Below are 24,300 nucleotides of genomic sequence, written 5' to 3' on the forward strand. Positions count from 1 at the left end.
TCAGGTTCCTGCCCCAGTTTTTCCCACAGAAACTGTCATTTAACCTTCTATGCCTTCAGATTTAAATTCTACAGCTCTCCAGGCACACTTTCTGTTTGGCTTGAGTCCTTCCTAAACCACCTGGCATGCTAGCCCAGGATTTGAAAGGCTCACAGAGGTCTTGAAAGTCTTGCCAGAGAACTCCTAACAATTTGGAGGAAGCTCTACACTCAGACTGCAGAGTTTTCAACAACTTGATTTGCAAAGGAGCCATGCCCTATACTTTGTAGGAGTGAAAAATCCTTGGTTTTTATTGCCTTTGTAAGCGGCAAAGGAGTAATTCAAATGTGAATTTGAGAGGGACTGTGCCCATCCCTTCCAACCAGATGTTTAAATTCTGGCCTCATAAGTTGCCTAAGTGGAAAAATTGGGTTCTTTAAAAATAAGTATACGACCAAGTGTGATGGTTCACTCCTGTAATCGTAGCACTTTGGGAGGTCGAGGCAGGTGGATTGCTTGAGCCCAGGAGTTCGAGACCAGCCTGGGCAACGTGGGGAAACCTCGTCTTTATAAAAAAATACAAAAATTAGCCAGGTGTGGTGATGTGTGCCTGTAGTCTCAGCTACCCAGGAGGCTGAGGCAGGAAGATTGAGGCTGCAGTGAGTGATCTTTGAATTTTAAAATCAAATTAAAAATATGATCTTAAATTGAAATTTCTTTTTATTTACTCTAAGAGCTTCCAAGAGTTTTTCTAAATTAAGTTATTAACAGGAGATCTAGGCTGCAGTGAGCCATGATCATGCCACTGCACTCCAGCCCAAGCATCAGAGTGAGACCCTGTCTCAAAAAAATAAATAAATAAAATAAAAATAGGCCAGGGGCAGTGGCTCATTCCTGTAATTCCAGCACTTCGGGAGCCCGAGGTGGGCAGATCACCTAAGCTCAGGAGTTTGAGACCAGCCTGGCCAGCACTGTGAAACCTCATCTCTACTAAAAATACAAAAAATTAGACAAGCGTGATAGACAAGCCTGTAGTCCCAGCTACTTGGGAAGCTAAGGCAGGAGAATCGCTTGAGCCCAGGAGGTGGAAGTTGCAGTGAGCCGAGATCACACCACTTCACTCCAGCCTGGGAGACAGAGCTAGGCTGTCTCCCCCAAAATAAATAAATAATAAATAAATAAATAAGCCCCACTATAGGATAGCATCCCCAACATTGGCAGTGATGTGGTTGCTTTAATTTCTTTTTCTTTTTTGTATTCTCAGTCTCCCTGAGTCATATCCACTCATGGCCTTTTGTAAAAGAAATACTTTTTCAAGAATATTGTCTTGGATTACTTAAATTACAAACTAAAAAAGGCAATTAAATAAAGGCTCAATGTTCTCTAATCTTTCTGTCCTAAAGATTTCTAGTCAAAACCAACTGAAATGATTTTTCAAAAAAATATACTAAGGGAAATTGGACTAAATGGAATAACCCTCAATAATGAATGCTAGAGTGAGCAGGCACCAAATGTACTTTTTAACTGGATGAAAATTATTGTTCTCAAGATTAATTAAAATATGGGTAGTTGAAAAAGTTTTGTAATAGCAATGTCACTTAATTCTTTAAGTAACAGAAGTTATTTGTAATAATATAGTGCTGATAACTTGATTAGATGATGCTTTATTTTTTGTTGAAAGCAAATTATTGGAAATACCTTGACTTATAAAATGATGATTATCTAGGCTTTAGACTCATTTTTGAACAGCTACACCAATATTTCCAGTTGTCTTTTTGACTAGCATTCTTAGATTTTTACAATTTTGAACATGTATCAAAATAATATTTCTGGTAAGAACAAGTGTGCTTTCTTTTAAGTGGGAGAACAGTTATAACTGGAGAGATGGGGAAGGAGAAATATCAAGAAACAGATTTTTTTGAACCTGAATCTCTGGAAATTGATTTGCTTTGAATTATCATGGAGGGAGTACGCTTCAGAAAGTAAACTCCATAGAGCAGTGGTCCCCAACCTTTTTGGCACCAGGGACTGGTTTCATGGAAGACAATTTTTCCACAGACAGGGGGCGGGGGGGATGGTTTTGGGATGATTCAAGTACATAACGTTTATCATTAGATTCTCATAAGGAGCGTGCAACCTACATCCCTTGCATGGGCAGTTCACACTAGGGTTTGCCCTCCTATGAGACCCTAATGCTGCAGCTGATTAGACAGGAGGTAGAGCTCAGCTTCACTTGCTCACCCATAGCTCACCTCCTGCTGTGCAGCCAAGTTCCTAACAGGCCACAGACCTGTACTGGTCCAGTCCATGTTCCAGGAGTTGGGAACCCCTACCCTGGAGCATGCATACCCCAATTTGCAGACCACTGAACTAAAAGTTCAAAATGCCAAGCCAAAAATGAAGGAGCTGCAAGAAATTAATCTTTTCTAGTTTGTACTGTAACTTAAATGTCATGGCTTTGGAGATCATATTTGATGTTGTACATTTTTCATTATTGATACTTTAATTAGGAAAGTATTATAGTTTTAAATGTTGCAAATTATCCTTGAAAAATCCTTAACATTGAGTCATGGAAAGCAGTAAAGTAACACATGAATACTTGTGTTTATTAAGATAGTATTAAAACCTTAGCCTGACACTTTAACGTCTTTTACAGTCCAATATTTATCATTTTCAAGGTCATAGAACTGTAATTGGAGTATCAGACTGAGAGATAAGTTAAACACTGACGTATTATATGAGCAGTTGCCCATGGTGACAGGACTGATGGTGTCATTTTGCTTTACTTCTAGCTGTGCTTATGCTATAAAAATGTAGTTTTAAACTCTTTGGTTCTATTAGATACTGCTGCTGCATCATCTAACTCCAAGGGGAAAACAGGATTTAATTAGCTAAGTGCACCTATTTCTTTAAGTTTTTCCTGGTTGTTTGGATGCAAAGTTAGTACAGAACCACATGGATGCTATTTTCCATATAATAGTTCACCATTCCAATCACTCTAAATGACCTTTGACTTAATTAGTTGAGAAAAAGGAATAGTGTTTGTGTAAATACTGGTGATAACTGAAATTTAAGACTTAAAGGGAAAAATAAGATTTGAAAGATCTTAAAGGTAGATGCACAACATAAACTCACGTGACTATTATTGTATAATGGCTACATTTAATAATAAAACCCTCCTGTTAACACTTTTACACTGTTGGAAACATGTGGGGGGTGGGGACCAACACACACACTGGGGCCTGTGGAAGGAGTGTGTGGGGGGAGGAAGAGCATCAGGAAGAATAGCAAATGGATGCTGGGCTTAATACCTAGGTGATGGGTTGATCTGTGCAGCAAACCACCATGGCACACGTTTACCTATGTAACAAACCTCCACATCCTGCACATGTACCCCTGAACTTAAAATAAAAGTTGGAAATAAATATGTATTTAAAAAATAAATAACCCTCCCCTGTTCAAAAAATAACAATGTCTGAAATTGCCTTTTCTCTAAAAATATGTAATTATCCCATAAGAATGGTGGAAGAGGAAGATGAGCAGAGAAAAAGCCTTTGACTGTGGTGGTTCTGCATGTTAGGGACCTGGAGCCTTGGAGGAAATCTGAAGAATACCAGAATCTTTTTTGAAACACCTGTGCTTCTGCAATGTCAGCCTCTTTGCCTTAAACCCAGTAGGTCTTGAAATGAAGCCACTAAGTAAACTTCCAAATTAGAACCTGCTGCTCCACATCCTTGGAGCTGTCATAATCTTTAGCTGTGCAAATATCCAATGAACAAATTCTTTTAAGAGCCAGAGTTATTTGTTTAAATCTAAGTTTAAATTTTATGGCAGATGACTCATGCTTCCAACATTGATACCCACCCTCCAGTAGGCTGGTTCAGCTCCATAAAACCAAACAGAGCAAAAAGCTAGGCTCTACGGTCTTTGAGTTTTTCGAAATTCTAGATTGTTGTTTCGAATAAAAAGAAAGACATTTGAGTTTTAGGATATTTGGGTTGGGAGCCAGTTCTCTGTGGGTCTCTCACATTTCTTCACGTCTTATGGGAAAAGGCACTGACTGTCTTTGCTCTAGGCTGTCCTTCCAAGGCTGTTTGTATAATAGCCTTGTTGTAGGCTGCATAATAAATAGTCTTGGAGCTAGAGATAGTGTCACCCTCTGGAGCAAAGGGCAAGTTTGTTGACTGTCCACTAAAGATAACATCTCCTAGAAAAAATAACCAAAGAAAAATAAATAAATAAATAAATAAATAAATAAATAAATAAATAAATAAATAAAACAAATGAGATAATGTCTCCATCCAGGGAAGACATCTGGGTGGCTTACTCTCTATTATGAAAAATGTGGGTTTGCTAGGCTGGGGTGTTCCCTCAAAAAAAAATTATGTACAGGTATCATCTGGCCCCCTTCATGTTGACCTGTACTGGGGCTTGGAGAACCTGGGCAAATGTTGATATTCTGGCTATTGCTTTGCTATAGAGAATAAACTGCCCTTTGTCTCTGACCAAGGAGTCTTGTGTTTTCTGTCAACATCATCAAACTGTGACAGGCTAACTTGTTGATATTCTAGCTACTGCTTTGCTATAGATAATAAACTGCCCTTTGTCTCTGACCAAGGAGTCTTATGTTTTCTGTCAACATCATTAAACTGTGACAGGTTAACTTGTTAGCTTGCAAGTGGGGTAAAATCTCAGCCCCTTATAGTTATTGACAGTTCGATTACTTGTGGCTATGGTATGATTTTTCTACAAAGATCTTTTAGTACTATTATCAACTTTAGGTTGCCCATTCACATCTGAGAGATTTAATGTGATTCTTAAGGCTGAGATAATCCATTAAAATATTTCTATAACCTCTAATGTTTAATTAGGTAAGCAAAAACACCTCCCTCCCAAATTCCAGATTTAGATTGTCACATATTTTTCTTGGGAAAACCATGAAGGAATTTCCTCCAATCTTTTTGGTAAAGAGTCAAGTTTAAATATATTCAATTACATGAAACCAAGGTAGGAATAATTATCCTACCTTGAATGGGCTATTCTCAATCTTTTTCTCAGAGGAAGCTGGGTCTTATATTTGGAGAAAAATATGGAAAAACTTAAAATAAATTTTGTCTAACACTGTACATTTTTTTAAATGGCCTTCATTTTAGTGACTCTAAAACATGAAACTTCTTCAGTCACTAAATATTGGAGATGGCCTTGCATCCTCAATTTAGTAGCTTTACCCAGAAATAATTTTTGGCCAAATGTGTGTGAGGTTCCACACAAGCCACATTCACCTCTCATTCCCTGGATATTGGGTCAGAGTCATACCAGAGGAGATCAGGATATCCAGCCCCAGACTAGGCAGCTCCCCCTTAATTATGGAAGCTGAAAGAGTTCTAGAAAGAATTTTTTGATTCATCCAACAAATATTTATTGAGCCCCAATTGTGGGCCAGGTGCCATGTTAGGCCTGAAGAAGCCAAAGTGAACAGGGCAGAGTTGATGTTTGCACAGGACATATGGTCGAAATTCATTGCACCAACTTAGAAGAGTGGACATTTAGGCTGGTTGCAGTGACTCACGCCTGTAATCCCAGCACTTTGGGAGGCCGAGGTGGGCGGATCACAAGATCAGGAGATCGAGACCACCCTGGCGAACACGATGAAACCCCGTCTCTACTAAAAATACAAAAAACTAGCTGGGCGTGGTGGCGGGCGCCTGTAGTCCCAGCTACTCAGGACACTGAGGCAGGAGAGTGGCGTGAACCTGGAAGGCGGAGCTTGCAGTGAGCCGCGATTGCGCCACTGTACTCCAGCCTGGGCGACAGAGCGAGACTCTGTCTCAAAAAAAAAAAAAAAAAAAAAGAAGAGTGGACATTTTCATGTTCCTCAGCCTATATCTCACCTTTCATCTTTCACCAAAGCTTCATGATTTTCTGTAAAACCTGTCTGGTTTCCTAGGAAGCCCTCTGGACTGCAGGTGACCTAGGATTGAACTATACTTCTCAAAGCCACAACCTGGTCTCTGTGGTCCTGACTCAGCTGGATTTATGTGTAGAGGGAGGGAAAGAAGACCACAGCATCGTAAATCAATAAAGGGCTTGAAGCACTTCCTGTGTGTCCCAGAGTGACTTAGGCAAAATGCCTGTTGAAGTCAGTGCTGGCATTTTCAGAACTGTTCGCCTCATGTCTAGACCACAGCCAGACATTTAAAAACACTAATGACTAAGTGTACTAAGTCCATGCCACACACCATGCACTGAACTAGGGGCACTTTATACAGATTCCTTCATTTAACTGGACAGTTAGGCCATCGAGTGGATACAATTGCCCTGTTTTCTAGATAAGAAAACTGAAAGCTAGAGAGATCAACGGACTTGCCCTAAGTCCTACATGGTGGTGCTGGATTCAAGGCCAGGCAGTCCAATGCCAAAGCCTGGTCCAAATTCAAACACAATGGCTTTCTTGCAGCTCTCCTCACCCTTCAAGCTCACGTCCTCAAAGCCATCTGACCTGCCATTAGCCCTGCTTCAAGACCCCCTCCTCCGAGATTGTCACACTGCTTTCTTCATACAAACTTTGGCCCAAATATTACCACCTCAGAAACATCTTCTGTTACTATCATATCGGAAATAACCCTCCTCCAAGCATGCCCTTTCACTTACCCTCTTTTATTTTTCCTTATCACTCTTATCTCCACCTGAATTTTAACACTTCTGTCTCCTGAAACTGGACCATAGGTGTGTTCATTTTTTTTTTTTCTTTTTGTCTGTCCCTATCACTGGTTTGTGAAAATAGGATGTGGATCTCCAGCACCTGGTACTGTGCCTGCCATGTTGTGGGTGAGCAAGACACATGTGCTGGATGCGTGAGTGAATCAATGAATCCCTACCACTTCTCTCTCTATCTTCTCCTCTTCCTCACTCCAAGATGTTTTCTTGCTGGAATTTCTGCCCATTTGAGTCCTCAGAGTTGGTAGAAGAGATCAGGGGAGGTTATTTGGTGTCACCTGTCACTTGAATATGTGAATACAAAGGTAGCTGAAGGATGACAGTCACAGCTTTATCACCTAACTTCATATGTGACCTTGGGAAACATGCCTTCCCTCTGCTCAAAGTGAAAAGTTATTCATCGTGAGATGAAAGAAGAGGTTAATTAATTAATTTATAGACATATGAATTTCTGGATAAAAAGCCCTAATAATTATTATAAAAAATAGTCACACATATTTTTCTGAGTTACAGTGGCTATTTTAAGGAGGGCTGGGTTTCTACACAAGTATCACCTCAGATGAACTCATGAAATAATAACATTATGCCTTGGGTTTTGGCTCATCTTGACTTTACTTGTGAAGCATGAATACAAAAATCTTCACATTGTTCTGTGTCTTCACAATGTCAAGAATCTGTGATTCTATGTTGTGAAAGCTTGAACCATGTTAGAAAAATTCTGTTATTAAAGGGAGCTAAAGTGATGATCAAGAGCACCCCAGATCAAGACTCCCCAGTGGGGAGTCGAGGTAAGATCTTGAACATATTTGAAGTGAAAGATAAGATATGGATAACAGAGTGTTTAATAAGTATACATCCTGATTTTGTTTGATGTAAGCGTTTTAATATTAGCTACAGAAAAATGGAAGGGAGGGGCTCTTAGCCTCTCTGGGGCCATGAACCTCTTCGGTAGGCTGGTGAAGCCTATGGACCCCTTCTTAGAATAATATTTTAAATGCATTCTAGAAGTACATAAGATGTTGGGCGCAATGGCTCATGCCTATAATTCCAGCACTTTGGGAGGCCAAGGCAGGTGGATCACTTGAGGTCAGGTGTTCAAGACCAGCCTGGCCAATATAGTAAAACCCCATCTCTACTAAAACTACAAAAATTAACCAAGCATGGTGGTAGTGCACAACTGTAATCCCAGCTACTCGGGAGGCTGAGGCAGGAGAATCACTTGGACTCAGGAGGCAGAGATTGCAGTGAGCCAAGATCGAGCCACGGCACTCCAGCCTGGGCAACAGAGTGAGATTCCATCTCAAAAAAAAAAAAAAAAAAAAAAAGCACATAAGATTATATGAGTACCCCCCCCCGAATTCCAAATTCTGGGGCAACCCAATTATTTTACAGTTAGGGGAACAGGGGACCAGAAAGTAAAATGATGTGGGACATCCACTTTAACCTAAGAATAGAAACACTTTCCTGGCAGAAGAAAATCATGCTGTGATCTAACACAATTAAGGAATGTTGTTCTAAGCCAATCCATATTTAAGAAGGTCTAATAAGGATGGTTTAATCTTGCTTTCAATGTTACTTTAGAACAGCAAGTACTTTTCCTTCATACCTCTATTTACACAAAGGATTTGTTTGTATTACAAGCAATAAACTCTCTAAATACCTGAGCACTAATCACATCAGCTTAATAAGTTTGGTAATGCATTCAAGATCTGGTATGAAAAGCTTGTTCCTAATAAAAATCTTCTTTAAACTCCAACTAAGTTTATATAGTTTATACCAATGCCCTAGATTACAATTGGGGATTGAAATGAAATTACTATGGTATATTTTCTTTAGAAAAGAAAAAGAAACTAAAATGTGAATATGGATGTAAAGGATTGACCCTTAGCAAGAAAAAAAATGGAGAATTATTTGGATCTCTTTTAAAAACACGAGGAGAATCCATAGCCTCAAGATAAGAATGTGAAATGACTGTTCTCTTTAGAAGATGTGATTTGGATTCCTGCCTCTGACAGCATGACTCCAAGCCTCACATGTGATTACCCAGGCCAGTCCTTGCACCTGCAGTTGTAAATTGGACAGTCCATGAGATGTAAGAAGTATTTCCTTTTCCTAGATCCAGACTTCCTTCGACCCTGAGATTCTCCATCTCACTGGCATTGCTTTTGGTCTAAGTAGTTCTAACTTCTCCATGTTGTAGCAAAAAGCAGAGGATCCAAAAAGCATCCAGAACAACTTTTAGATATTGTGTACAAAATTCTCGAATAACTATGTATGCCTTAACAAAGAAAGGCCTAAATATCTCCTGCTAATTGTTTCTTAACACTACTAAATCTCCTGCATCTTTTCTTACAGCCAAAATCAGAAAGAGATTTTTTTAAAATCATGCCCAAGTGATGGATTGTTCTGCAAAAAGCCTGGTGATGGTGTCTGGCAGGAACAGGAGTGTTTTTGGCAGCCTAGTATTTCTAGCTTACTTAGTTCCTAGCCTGCCCACTAGCCAGATCTCTACACAAGTAAAGAAGCCCAATTTGAGATCTTTCCTATGTCTGCATCGTATTTTTAAGTCCTTTTCCTCCTTCCGGCTTAAAAACACAAAGGTAAATAAACCAGCGTGATTTTTAAACAGACTCATGCTGTGCTCACTTACAGGGACAGAAAGAAAAAATATGAGATATTTCTTCCTTCAAAATGCTTACAGACTATAACTACATTCTGGTTAATAAACCAAAATAAACATACAGAAGTAATACCCTATTGCTAAGGACTAAGATGTATTCTCACATTGTAACTTACATTATATCATACTCTCATACTTTACAGCATCTAAAGCACTCTCATATGCATTAGATCATCTGATGTGCACCTGTACTCTAGGAGATAGGACAGATATTACTATGCCCATTACATAGATTAGAAATAGCTCGGCCGGGCGCGGTGGCTCACGCTTGTAATCCCAGCACTTTGGGAGGCCGAGGCGGGCGGATCACGAGGTCAGGAGATAGAGACCACAGTGAAACCCCGTCTCTACTAAAAATACAAAAAATTAGCCAGGCGTGGTGGCGGGCGCCTGTAGTCCCAGCTACTCGGAGAGGCTGAGGCAGGAGAATGGCGTGAACCCGGGAGGCGGAGCTTGCAGTGAGCCGAGATGGCGCCACTGCACTCCAGCCTGGGCGACAGAGCGAGACTCCGTCTCAAAAAAAAGAAATAGCTCAGAGAATAAAAATCACGTAAAGTTCACACCACCAGTAAGTAGAAGAGCTGGGATTAGAACAGAGGTTTTCTGATTTTAAATTTACACCCTTGGTAGCCCAGAACTGAGTTACTGTAGAAACACACTAGTAGTTCTTACAAATAAAGACCTCTAAAAAATGGAGTGGATTCAAAGAGGAGATAAAGCTTTCGTTTAACTTCAAAAAGAGGAAGGATCTGGACAGAGTAGAGGGGGAAGGAAGAGGCCACAACAAGTGCTTTGTGTGTATTGACTTGGGTGTGGAGCAGTAGGGAATAAACCCACACTGGTAAAGTATTGCCTCACTGCACAATCCCAGGGAGCATCATTCACTTTGTCTGTTATGTGGAGTCTATGGTGGCCCTGGAGCACAAGACTTAGACTACAGACGTCCTGCAGACGCCCTGATAGAGCTGGGTGAGATAATGGAGGGTCTTGAAAAACCAGAGGTTTTGCCTCAAACATAGGTGATATAGAAGCAGAAAGCAAATGGATTAGCTTTCAGGTACCTAGGGTTCTATTCCCAAATCTGTGTGCCCTCAATCTCCCAGAATTTCTTTTACTTGTTTTCTATTGAATGGCTCATGCCTGTAATCCCAGCACTTTGGGAGGCTGAGGTGGGTAGATCACTTGAGGTCAGGAGTTCAAGACCAGCCTGGCCAACATGGAGAAACCCCATCTCTACTAAAAATACAAAAATTAGCCGGGCATGGTGGCGGGCGCCTGTAATCCCAGCTACTTGGGAGGCTGAGGCAGGAGAATCTCTTGAATCCGGGAGACAGAGGTTGCAGTGAGCCAAGATCACACCATTGCACTGCAGCCTAGGCGACAAGCACGAAACTCCATCTCAAAAAAAAAAAAAAGAAAGAAAAGAAAAGAAAAATGTTGCACCAGATCATTTCTAATCTCCTTTTCATCTGGAAAGCCATTTGACCTGTATGTCGTGGAAGAAAAGAGGAAATCTTTGAAGATTTGTAAACATTGATGACATGAGGAAAATGGTATTTAAGGAATACTGGTGTGAAAGTTGCCAGTACCAAAATGGAGTCACTTATGTCAAAACACAAACAAAATGGAGTCAGGAGGGCAAGAAAGAAGGAGCTCTTATCACAAGAGATTTCTGCACGTACTACATGGTTTTCCTGTAACAAGACTTATTGCAAGGAAATCCCTCAAGACTGCAGTATTCCAAATAATCTGTTTACACAAGGACACTTGCCTAGTAAGTCTGTCTCAACCAACCGATAAGCTAATGCCAACTTCTGTAACAAACCCCTGTTACCTTTGGTCTTTGTAACCTTTGGTTACAGTCTATGTGGAATTCTTTTTGTCTTTAAAAGCTCCCCCTTTACCCCAACCTACAGATATATCTATGAACCATCACAGCATGCATATCACAGGTTTGCAACACCCCTGCTATTCCCTATTAAACTCTTTGCTTCGGAGAGTTGGTCACTCATTTTAGGTTGGCAGTGGTCTGGAGGATGGATGGGTGTGAGAAGGGCCTGGAATAGACAAAGCCTTCTGGAAGGGTATCCCAATAATCTGACAACGAGATGATAAGAGGTAGCATAGGATGGCAGACATAGGAAGGAAACCATAAAAGCAAGAGCCATTGTGATGATTGACTGAACTGAGAAAAAGCCCCAGAGCATCGCTCCAAGTGGCAGGAAGAGTGACTGCCCTCTGGAAAGGGAATGGAAGTGGTAAAGAACCCTGGTACAAGAGGAAAAGGAATTCAGATTTGGGGTTGTTGTGTTTGGCTGACAGTGAAGCATCGAGGGGGAAAAGTTTAGTACTCATTGGTAAAAAAGGAACTAGAAATCATGTGAGACGATGGAACTGGAGATAAGTGAGAGTCATCAGCTCAAGGGAGATAATTAACGTTCCTGAGAAAACAAGCATGAAAGCCTTTATAATGCATTAGCAAATGTGTTTTTCAGTTTTATAGCTAAAGAAACAGAAGGCCAGGAGACCTTAATGAAATGACCTCACCTCTTGTTTTAGATGGAATGGAAGCTAGTCATATATTTGAATAATTAACATTTTGATTTTTAAAGTCTATCACAGCAATGGACTGAATTTAGGGCCCTTGACCTTTTGAAATTTTTTCCCCCATAGTCACGTTTATTCTCTCTTAGGCCAGAGTCTGTTACTGTGACGACTTTGTGCTGTGTTGCTTAGCTAAGCTAGAATGACATTTCCCAGAATTCCCTTCCCCTGGGTAGCTCTGGATTAGGGTTGGAAAAAAGAGAAATTTGCATGATTTGGAAAGCCAAAGTGACCCCACAGTGCTGTGCTTGAGGCATCGGTGCCGGGCCCTAGCCACCACCGCAGCTCGTGCACCCTGCTGCCGATCACTGGTTCCCCTTGTTGGAGTGAGGACCCAGCGAGTTTGGCCAGATCTCCTCCTACAACTTCTCCAAGCACTAGACTGGGCTCTGGGAGAAGGCAGCAGTTTTTCTGCAGGTCGCCTGCCTCACTGGAGTGATGTGGCGAAAGACATGCGTGCTGCAGTTTCCTCCCATGGATTCCAGTTTGTCTACGGGATTCAGTGAGTCGTCTCTGCTTCCCTCTGCTTTGAGTCCAGCTTTTCCTCTGGCCTGCCCTGCTGCCAAGCAGAAGCTTCAGAAGGCCACCACCAGATGCCAAGACCGCAGCCTTCCACGTGCTTCTTCACCAGCTTCCCTCTGTGCCTTGATTAATAAATTTTTCCTTTTTCCCCAATTGTCCCCTTCTAGACCTTTGTGTTCTCAGCTTCTCCTACAATTGTGCGATACCAAATCCCTATAGGAAATTATTTACCGTATCACTCACAGAGGTTCTAATTCCCTGCTGCAATTGCTCAGGCTGTCTACAGATTACCCAGGACCTACTATACCCAATCTCCCTTTAGTTGACTGCACTCGTGCATGTTTACTTATTTCCAAGGGACCATTAGCTCTTAGTAAATGATGATGAGATTTTTAAATGCATCTTAATATGCGTGAGATTTTTAAATGTATCTTATATAAATGGTCATCATGATAGACTAGAAACCAGAATTAAATAATGTATAGAAAAACTATAGACTTCAGGTGTCCGACCCTGGGCACCTCCACAACACCCAGAACTACCCAACTCCAGCTATTAAGTAAGAGAGAAAGAAACTTCTAACTTGTTTAAGCCATTGTTATTTTGGTCCTTGTTACATCTGCTGAGCTTGAATTCTACATTCGACATTTTCTTAATACGTTCAGTTATGCAAGGAAATGCACAGCAAAAACTCTCTTCTTGTTATTACCCTTCTTCTCTTTCATCCTGTAACTCAGCCTTATAAAAAGTACATGTTCACTTACTTAGCAGAGCTTCAGAAAAGCAGAGACTATTTCTCTATTTTGCAAAAATGCACAATGGTCCATTAGTATCCTGATGGGATGGACAATTGTACACTATTTTTATTCATTCTTCCTCCTAGTGGACTTTCAAGGAGAAGAATGAACTAAAAATAATTAACATTTACCCTGAAGACCAACACAGGACTGCCTATTCCTGTCTTAGACTTGAGATTAATGTTGAATTTCAGAAGATAAAACATGTTTTCATTTATTTCAGCAAGTCACTTAATTTCTCTGAGACTCAGTATCTTCATTTGTAAAATGCAGTGAATATCCTTTCTTCTCAGGCTTCTTTTGAAGGTAAAATGAAGTACTCCAAAGTATGTAAAAACTGCCTAGCACAGTATTTGACATACTAGGTGTCAATAAATATTAGTGGAATCTAAAGCTTAAACCATATTTTAAAAGAAATAGCGTAGAATGTTATTGAAAGACAAACAGCCACCAGAATGTTTTCTTTTTTGTTGTTTTGTTTTCTTTTTTTTGGAGACAGGGTCTCACTCTGTTGCCTAGGCTGGAGTGCAATGCTCACTGCAACCTCTGCCTCCCAGGTTCAAGAGATTCTCCTGCCTCAGTCTCCTGGGTAGCTGGGATTACAACTGTGTGCCACAATGCCTAGCTATTTTTTTGTATTTTTAGTAGAGACGGGGTTTTCACCATCTTGGCCAGGATGGTCTTGAACTCCTGACTTCAAGTAATCCACCAGCCTTGGCCTCCCAAAGCGTTGGGATTACAGGCATGAGCCACCACTCCTAGCCTCCAGTAATTTTTTCTAAAATCAAATTTGGTTTTCTGAAAAGGAGAACTCTTGCTCTAATACAATAAGATATCAAATGATGTGTTAGAGACTGGAAGATTTGCTGCATTTTTCAAAATTACCCCAAAACTAAAGAGAGATGGGTAGCATGAGATTGAAGGACTCTAACCATGAGTAGGTTGGTTCAGGAGGCCTAAGATCAATGTCTCTCATATTATGATATGTGCCACGACATATACCCTTTCAACCTGAGAGGTTTTCTGAGTTAGAAAGAAGAGGGTATCCCTTTCTTTTTTGTGACTTTTTCTTAGACTCTTAGCTAATCTTGACATTTCAAAAAATTGGACCAAGAAAATTGATGTACAAAGAAAATATTTTTAGTTTTATGATTAATATACAAGAAGAACAAGAGATGCCAGCAGAAGAAACCAATGGAACAACAATTACCACCTGAAGTTTATCAAATGGGCAAAGCTTATTGTACTTGTTAACAGAGAGAAGTTTCATACCCAAATCTAAGTTGTTCCTTGGTACAAGACTGCACCTATGTCTTGTCCTTCTGCTTTGAAGAAGTTCTTGAAATAAAAATGTAATAAAAATAAAGTAAAGAAAATAATAAAAATGAAAATAAGATGTTAGCTCAAATTTCATTAGCTTAAGGTGTCATAGTAGCCATATAAGTATCTCATAGGTACACAGGATAATTGAATCCCAAAATAATGGTAGAAATCTGTTTCCAGGAAACTGTTCATTAATGGTAATTATCATTGTTAAGTCTTAAAAAGCAGGTTTAAGGTTCAGGAGCAAGTCTGAGTCATCAGAGGCTGGTGGTATTGTAATGTTTACTCTATCTGCCCAAGCAGTCTTATAGCGGGAAATATGTCTACTCACAGTGCAGAGGAAGGGCCGTGTCTTGGTCTTCCATGTCTTGGACCATGACCCAATCTTGCCACAGCTGTTTAGGCCTGAACTTCCATCTCTGACTTGACACAGCAAAGAGCAGCGTCAATCAGATTTCACCCAACCCTTCTCTCTCTGTCTTTGGAATTTGAACAAATCAATATCTAGAAACTGAGTGCCCTTAGAAGTGGAATTAGAAGCTGAAAAATGAGGAGGTGGAGTTAGAGCAGGAGAGGCCATATCAGCCATGTGCAAGTCTAGTTATTAACTGAGATTAAGCAGACCAAACCTGCTGGTTGCTGACCATAAGAAGGCAGATACAGAGAGTAGAGCTCAGTCCATTCACCTACAATCTCCCTGAAGATAGGGACAGTGTCTGTCTTGTTCATTATCCTTTCCCCAATATTTAGCATAGTTCTTGGTTATGAAAAAAAGTCATCACTCAATACATATTGCTTGAATGAATAGTTAATGAATTAGCAGTGGATGACTAAAGCAAGCCCCTACATGGTCTTCTTTCCAGAAACCCTGTCCAGTACCTGGAACCAGAGCCCTACATCTCCCCATGAAATTCCTTCTTCAGCACAGCCTTTATCTTCTCATTGGCCTGAACCTCCAATGCTTCCCATTATTTGAGCCAATTTGTTTGCCTCCTTGATCCTTGTCAACAAGTTTCAAAACCAATTTTGTGATAGAGAGGGAGAGACTTAGAAAGAGAAAGGAAGGAGAGGAATAAAAGAGAAAGAGAGAGAGAGGAATGGGGTAGGAGGTGGGGTAATAGAAGCTACCTTTAAGCTTTTAAGTTCTCCTTTTTTTTCTACTGAGGTGTACAAAAGACCCTTCACAGCCTCCCTACAGAGACATTCAGGCTTTAGATGTGAGGCTAACACACAAGAGAACTACAACAAACAGCCTATTCTAGTAAATCCATCTCTAAAAGAGTTTGCCCAAGAGAGGTGTTTATAGTTTGTCATTAGAGCAGACTAGTTATATAAAATAAAACAACCTCATAGCTGTGTCCTTGTAAATTGTATTATGTTGAATGATAGCAACTAGACTTTCATGCTTCTGTTTAATGGACAAGAGTAAAGTGCCATGGGAGGCTACTCTAGTGAATAAGATGTACTCAAAAAAATAATAATAATACATCCTCCTTCTCAGCTCATAACGTCCTCCTTCTTTACTATCACTGGAATGCATCCACTATTGTGTCTTTAAGAAAATCGAAACACTTGATTTTTTTCCTTCTACATAGGAAGAAACTCAGAGATGATATAGAGGAAAATGTTACCCCATTTCATCCTCAATTAATGGGAATTAAAGTATCCTCATGTGACAGATAATGGGAAACTTATCTTTCAGTTGAATACTAGCCCTGTACTTTTCAGAAGCAGATATAAGCCAAGCATACTTTCTGCACTAGAAGGAACATCAGCCATGTGCAAGTCTAGTTATTAATTGAGATTAACATTGACAAATGTTATCCTTGTCTTCCTTCTAGCACTTATGTGCATGAGGTACTATAGCAGTAGGATGCTCTGACTGCTCAAAAGCAATACATTAATATTCACGGGGGACAGAGGGAAGGAATAAAGAATAAAGTACTTACTTGGTCCTAGACCAATTGAAAAAGCAGCAACATAAACAAGCAAGCTGGCTAAGGACAGCCATTTCAAAAAACCTGGGACGTCCCCAGGGTCTGTGACTATCTGGTATTCAGTGTGGCTTAATCCAGCATTTAGCAAGGATGCTGAGGTTGTCTCCCCTCTCTTATCCACATCATTTCTCAGGGGCATGAGTGAGCTTCTGCTATGGGAAGCAATCCCTTTAAAGTGGTCTCTGAGAGTATTGTTGCTGGCTGACAGGTTTCCTGATCCATAAATCACAGACTCATCCAAGGACTGGTTGACAGAATCGTGGCTTCTGCAGATATTGGTGAAGTTCATGTGGATGTTGAGATTTACGATGCCCATGGTCACCAACGAAGCTGCCATCACAGAGGAGCCAATGCAGAGGAATGTTTTGCTGCCGACATGGTCTACAAGAAGAGTGGCGGGGATGGTGCTAATGACCTTGACGACTCCAACCCCAGTGGAGGCGAGGCTAGCTGCCTCATTGCTTTGAAATCCAACTGACTTCAAAACAGTTGATGCATAGAACAATATGTTTGGCTGGCCAGTGATTTGTACAAAAAATACCAGTGTTAGTCCTATCATTATTCGGGTCCGCATGTTGTCCTTTGAACGAAACAGATCCCAAAAACTATACTGATATTCATCTTTCAGGGAGGATTTGATGACAGTGAGTTCCTCAGTTGTATCTGAGAGTGCTCTTAACCTTCCAAGAACTTTTCTAGCAGCTCCCTCTTGTCCTTTCATCACCAGAAACCGAGGGCTTGGAGGAAGAAAATACATTGCAATTGCTTGCAAAACTCCCAAGGGAATCACAAGACCAAACATGTACTTCCAGCCATGGAAAACATTGGCAAATGCGTAATTTGAAATATAGGCAGAAAGAATGCCAATGACAATCATCAGCTCATTCAGTGACACAAGAAGGCCTCTTCTGTGTTGAGGAGCAATCTCTGCAATGTAAACACAAGTGGCAATGGAAGAGAGGGAGATGGAGACCCCTATGGCAATGCGTCCCACTATAAGAACCGTGTAGGATAAACTGAGGATCAACACTAAGCTTCCGAGTCCAAGCAGGCAGGATGACAAGATGATTGCCATCCTTCTTCCATACCTGTCTATCAGGACCCCTCCGGTGAGTGAGGCAAGGAGGGCTCCAATGACAAGGGAGCTCACAACCATTTCCTGCTCGTGGCAGCTCAGGGCTAATAAGGTTTTGATCTGAAGAAGAGCCCCAGAGATGATCCCAAGTTCATAACCCACCAGGAGGCCACTGACAGCGGCAGTGACAGATGACAGGAAGGTAAACATGCCGCAGCCTACAAGCAGAGAGAAGAGACAGGGAGGTTAGTTCTCAGTTGAGATTTTAAACATTTTGTATCTGAGCGGAGATTTAACCTTGTAGAAGTCTTTCATAGCACTGGGTTTAAACACACACACAATTATGATAAAATAATACACTAACCAAAAAATGACTTGATATAGAAGGAGAAATCATTTTTCTTTCTTTTGTGGGAGGAGAGGCATGGAGACATGTAGGAAGTCCAGTTTCCTTCTATTTATGATGTTGATGTTTTTGGCTTAGATCAGACAGTGATGTTGAGATAAGCAGATGACACATGATGAAGACTGAACAAACAAGAATATCATTTGGTTCATGCCTTGGCAGTGGATCAGAAATTCAAAGATCCTGACCCTTTGGTCCCATTCCAGTTCTCTAAAGGCAAATCTTTGAGGGCAGGAGAGAGAGGATAGGAGCCTCTAGAAGTGCTACAGGCTCCTTGCTGGATAGCCTGGATCAAAATGAAACACAGCCTCCAGGAAACTTGCCCTGTTATCTCCTGGGCCACAATTGTGCGCGAATGGCCTCTGCTGAACATATGAGGGTGTTGGGGCAGAGGGTGGAGGTGGGAGTGGGCAGTGTGTGAATGCCTTAACAAAGTCAAGATTTTGCTAAACAGAAGGAAGGAAGAAATGTATGTGGTGTAAGGAACCAGCAATAACCGGGGGATGGAACACAGGCAGAACAAGGAGACTTTACCTTTATATTGTTCTTTTGTTAATGTTCAAATCCAAGGAAAAATGTCAAAAAGTTAATCACTATTTATTTTTGGTGGTAGGAACACAGATGTTTGTTATATGTTTGCAACTTGTCAAAATAGAAACAAAACAAAACAAAAAAGCAACAGAGGGAAGAGTATTTCAGGCCCAGGAGAAAGTAATTTCCAGGGCCTTAGGAGAGGAAAGTTCTCATTATGTTTCGGGAACTGTCAGATGGCCAGCATACAACTTGTGGGGCACATCGTGAGCCTGGAGCGGTAGGACGGAAAGGCCTTAAAATGAATTTGGATAAGTACAGAGGGGGCACTTCCAGTAGGGCCTTGTTGGTCACAGTGATGACTTTTCATTGTGTTCCAAGTATAATGGGGCCAAAAAACTTAACATTCTGATGATATCTTTATTACCTATTATTTATTAATTTTATGTGCAGTTTGACTTTTTTGGCATGCAAAATGACTTTAAAGTACTCTCTTATAGGTTCATTCATGTCCACGGTTTCCATATTCTTTTTCCTATGTGATCTTAAAATCTTCAGCAATGAATTCCTCTACCACAAGGAGAATTAGGTCAAATCTTCACATTTGGATAAGAATATTGTATTATTCTTATCTCTACTTGTCATTGTTCATTTTATCTATGTTTGCTGTGTTGATTAGTGTATGTGTTTTGGCAATTGAGGACTGGTCTCTGATATTCTGATTGGAGAAATAAGTGAATTTGGAGAATGGACCACTTGGGAGGCCAGACAGAGTGAAGGACCTGGGAAGGGCATGTGGTGTGGCAGAGGGCACCTGGGGCTGCGGAGTTAAGGACGCAGGGAAATCAATGCCATAACGGCTTTAATAGCAGAAGAAGATTGTCCTTGCCACCCTGTACTTCTCCTCTTCCTTTCTTGTTTTCCTCTTTCATGAGATGGAAAATACTGTGTCCCTACAATGAGAAAGATGCCTTGAGATGCAAGAGTCCCTTCCTTTTGTGCTCCATTATCTTACCTTAGAGAGCCTGAAGTGGTTTGCTAAGTGCTAGCTTCTCTGTCTGGAGGAAAGAGCTCCTGACAGAAGAGGGACCCAACCTCTTCTGCTGCTTTCTGGACTTAGATCATTTGCCTGGTTTCTCAGGCCAGGACTCATAGCACACTGACAAACGGGAATATGTGCAAAGGGTCTGGAAGCCATGCCAGTTTGTCAACGTTCCCCTCGAAACCCATGGAGTGTAATTCTTCAGAGACATTAAAGAATTGTTTTTATATGAATCATAAAAACATTTTACAATTTTCTACATGATAACATGTATCTCTTTCTTGCTATCCATCTTTCTATCTTCCTGTCTCTGGGCAATTTGCCTTTAAGAGGTTAAAACCTTGTACAAGATCATTCTAAAGCCCTAGTCCCACATGAGGGGCTTACCAACATGGAGTTATATGTTACAGAATTTAGCTGTGGTCTCAGTTGTCTGAATTTTAATATCTTCCCTATTATAAGCTTTAAGGGATACTTCCCCAAACTAGCTTTTCTCCTTCCCTTACTACTGATACTTAGGACTGCCGTTTGATGCTCAGCCTTTCCATTTGGGGTTTCGAATTCTAATTCACTGTATAAGGCTAGTCCTTAGTGCTTCTGAGATTGTGGCTCTGATACTTCAAGACTTCCATCACAGGAAGTTTTCCTGGTGCTACTTTACAAAGAGAGGCATAAGGAGTGGGTTTTTCCTGTGTGTTGGTTAGCCACGACAAGAGCAAGATGCTATCCTATGGATGCTGGAAAGTAGAGATACCTTTTTCTAAGAAATCTGGCAGTGAACAGGAAGCAAGAGATCAGAATGTGGGTTGAAGCACTGGCAGGAAGGTGGGGTTTGTGTTTGTCTACACACAGAGATGAGAGTTTGGGCAGCCACGTGGACTGAGGAGAAGTTGCCAGTGCTGAAGGACAGAGTAAGATGAGGATTCACAATTAGCGCTTTTCCAAAAAATACCCAGCCTTCAAGTCAGTCTGCCTTTAATAATGATGAAGTAGAGCATTCCCAGTCATTTTGCTCATGGCTTTGCTTCACAGGGGACCTTCCTTTACGTCCCAGTTCTCCCAAAAAGTGCCATAGGGAATTCTTGGCTTTTTGTGGACATCACAGAAGTGGAAACTACCTGGAGACTTGTAAGTGGTACCCACAGGCAGTTTGGTTAGGCCTATCCTGTCTTCTTCCTGTTGTTGGGGCTTGGAACAAGATACCCCAAAGTATGGCACATTGGTGTGCTGAGTACTTTGAACTAGACATAGGAACATAGTAAGGGCCACTGGCTGCCTGACAAAAAAAAAAACAACTGTGTGTGCATGCTTTTCAGCTGGCTGTAGGATTTCAGCCAGAAACAAGGTCTTTCTGACCCTCTCCCATTTTCCCCTGAAGCAAGTCATGGAAAACAGAATTCCTTTCCCCAAGGTGGGTCACAGAAACCAGAACCACTCTGCCCCAAAGCAAATCATAAAACCTAGAAAGGTCACTCTCTCTCTTTTCCCTTGAAAAGCTTATTTCATGGGAGTCCTGCCCTCTGCCCAGGAGGAAGAAATGCCACACAGTGAGGCCCAAAAGAATCTGGACAGGCCTCACTGGGTTTCTGTTTCAGCTTATTACTATTAACTCATACCCTTTTGTTCAATCACATTTCTACACGCCCATCCTTTCTTCATCAAACCTAAGCATAAAATTAGACATTTTTCCCTGAGTCTTTAGATCTTCATTTTGAAAGCCTCCCATGTTACATCAAACTTTGATTAACTAAATTTGTTATGCTTTTCTCTTGTCACTCTGTCTCCTGTGATAGGAGTGTTAGCTGTGACCCTTGATGAGTGAGGAAAGGCATCACACCTTTCTGTCTCCACACTGCTTTGCTAGAAGTGCAGCAGCAGCAGTAGGAGGAAGATCTCCAGTTTGTCTTTTGATGCAATGACAATTCCTTATTAAGGTGATAAAGTAAAACTGTTCCTATCAAAGCTGTGATTCAATCAAGCAGCTTTATTCAAACAGGTGCTGAGACCTGCAGCGCAAGAGCACCAGGGATGCCACGAGACTGCAGCGCCAGCCACCACCACAATAGCTGCATTGTCTGCTGGTCACAGTGAGTCAGATGAAACCACAACTGTAGCTGGCACTCAACACGAAACAATCCATTTTTCACAATATTTGAGTTTCTGCCTTTCTTCTTCTCTTTCTTCCCCATATGCCTTTTATTGCATATGGACATAATGGGCACACAATAAACACTTGCCAGCTGACTAAATCCTACAGCCAGCTGAAAAGCATGCACACACAGGTGTTTTCTGTTTTCTTTTTTGGCAGGCAGCCAGGTAATTATATAGCTTGAGCAACTGTGAATACTTCACAAATTTAAAAGCCCCCCCACCCCCACTTCATATTTTGTTCAAGAAAAATTTGCAGTTGTCCAAAAATGGCCTTGAGGCTATGGCCTGCCCTTCCTCTGCTCTTTCTCCCTGAACGCCTTTGATCCCAACTCATCTTTCAATAGTCATCTCTAGTACCACCTCACTTCTGGAGCCCACTCCTCAGTCCTCAGCGTTATCTTGCCCCCAGCCCGTGTGCGCCCACTGTGCACAGAATGTGTGTTCAGAGTCCATCTCATTTTAAGGCACTCTTTGATTGACCTGTTTGTCTTCACTATTAGACTGGAAGTTCCTTGAAGGCAAGAACTCTGCCTTTCTGAGACCTGTCCTTTCACCCCTAGCCTTCTGGCACAAAGTAAATACTCAATGTTTGTTGAGTGAATGAATGAATGAATGAAAACAACACTCCAGAATACTGATCCTTACACCTCTACTCCCTACAATTGTATCAACAGACTATGGTTAATCTGTAGTGTTATATAATGGTTAGCATCTAGAACTTTGTCTTCATATGAATATTTAGCAACTGAATAGCAATCCATTAGCATTTCTACGAAGGTTTTAGCACTATGTTTAGCTAGTTGATATAGCACCATTTGAGGGACCATAAAGTGTTTTATTGTCACGACTGTATTTATATTTTATTAAACTTCAGCCCTATGCATGGAATTGTTCTCTAGTTGTTCAGACAGAGTATTTAGCAGCCCCGTTTCAGTGAACCAGGTCTTCAGGTTCCGTAACATTCTCCAGGCACCAACTCTCCAGCCCATCTACACCACTAGCTGTTTCCAGAATCTTCTATGTTCTTTCTCAAGTTTGTGCTGAGACTCAGGCTATTCCTCTCACTGCAGGGTCCTTCGCCTGCCTTCACAGCCCAGGGAAACTCGATTCAATTTTTTTTTCTTTTCGAGAAGTGTCACTCTGTCACCCAGGCTGGAGTGCAGTGGCGCGATTTTGGCTCACTGAAACCTCTGCCTCCCAGGTTCAAGCGATTCTCCTGCCTTGGCCTCCCCCTATTCCTTTTTAAAGGGCCAGCTCCAATATCCCCTCCTCCATAGGCTTACCCTCTTGGGTTGGCTTTTTTGCTTTTTTTTTTTTTTTTTTTTTTTTAGATGGAGTCTGGCTCTGTCGCCAGGCTGGAGTGCAGTGGCGTGATCTCGGCTCACTCTCCACCTCCCAGGTTCAAGCGATTCTCCTGCCTCAGCCTCTGGAGTAGCTGGGACTATAGGCGTGCACCCCACACCCAGGTAATTTTTGTATTTTTAGTAGAGACGGGATTTCACCATGTTGGCCTGGATGGTCTCGATCTCCTGACCCTGTGATCTGCCTCTCTCGGCATCCCAAAGTGCTGGGATTACAGGCGTGAGCCACTGCACCTGGCCAGGTTAGCTTTAATCTCCCTTTTCTCGCTTGCCTTTACGTCCAAGGTTTTACAGCACCCTGGATTATATTTCACTAGGTTTGTATCCTGCCTTAGACTGGGACAATGTCGGGAGCAGGAGTGTCTGTATCATGGGGGCCAGTGCTCAGTAGAGGTTACAGGATGCCCCAGGAAGGAGATGCAGCAGCTTAGCAGAAGGTTCACCTCCTATAACCCCCCAGAGGGCATGTCCCAGGGAGAGTTCTGGTGTGGTGTTTCCAGCCCACCAAATGTCCAACATGCCACTCCTTGGCATTGGACCCTGCATGGCCACCCCTGTAGTGACAAATACTGGGTACAAGGCTTATCTAGCCACTATCTCCCACCCATCCCCTGCACCCTGATCCTCTCCTTAGCGCACAGTGAAACTCGGACAAAAGGGAACTTTGGCTTCTCTCAACATCTATTATTATTTGAATTTTCTACGGAAAAAATATAGAAATGTTGCGACCTTTTTTTGTTAGTTTTCCAACCCCGGGTTTGATTTAGCAGCAATTTCACAGACATCCTTTCCTGAAACTAATATTCTTCCACTCCTATTGGCTGAGGAGGTATTAAGAGGAGACACTGTTTAAATTTGCATGTTAGTACTCCCCTGTGCTTTGATTTGTGGTTCACTTTTTCTGCCTGATTATGTGTATTACTTTCATTGTTTTTCTTTCTGTGTTTTTTTTTTTTTTTTGAGATGGAGTCTCTGGTGCCCAGGCTGGAGTGTAGTGGTGCGATCTCGGCTCACTGCAACCTCCGCCTCCCAGGTTCAAGTGATTCTCCTTTCCCAGCCATCCGAATAGCTGGGATTACAAGTGTGGGCCACCACGCCCCCTATTTTTGTATTTT

The 24,300-nt window shown here is 41.5% G+C and overlaps 1 protein-coding gene across 1 annotated transcript in view; it reads right to left on the bottom strand.

Moving 5' to 3' along the window:
• The window catches only part of SLC2A12 (solute carrier family 2 member 12), a 61,648-nt gene that overhangs the window by 23,302 nt on the left and 14,046 nt on the right, over positions 1–24,300 (bottom strand). The window contains exon 2 of the mRNA XM_032159364.2: positions 16,572–17,912. Coding sequence (XP_032015255.1) covers positions 16,572–17,912 — 1,341 coding nt within the window. The remainder of the gene's footprint in view (positions 1–16,571; positions 17,913–24,300) is intronic.

Source organism: Hylobates moloch, unplaced genomic scaffold, assembly GCF_009828535.3.
Source record: "Hylobates moloch isolate HMO894 unplaced genomic scaffold, HMol_V3 SCAFFOLD_2, whole genome shotgun sequence".
Taxonomy (NCBI): Eukaryota; Metazoa; Chordata; class Mammalia; order Primates; family Hylobatidae; genus Hylobates; species Hylobates moloch.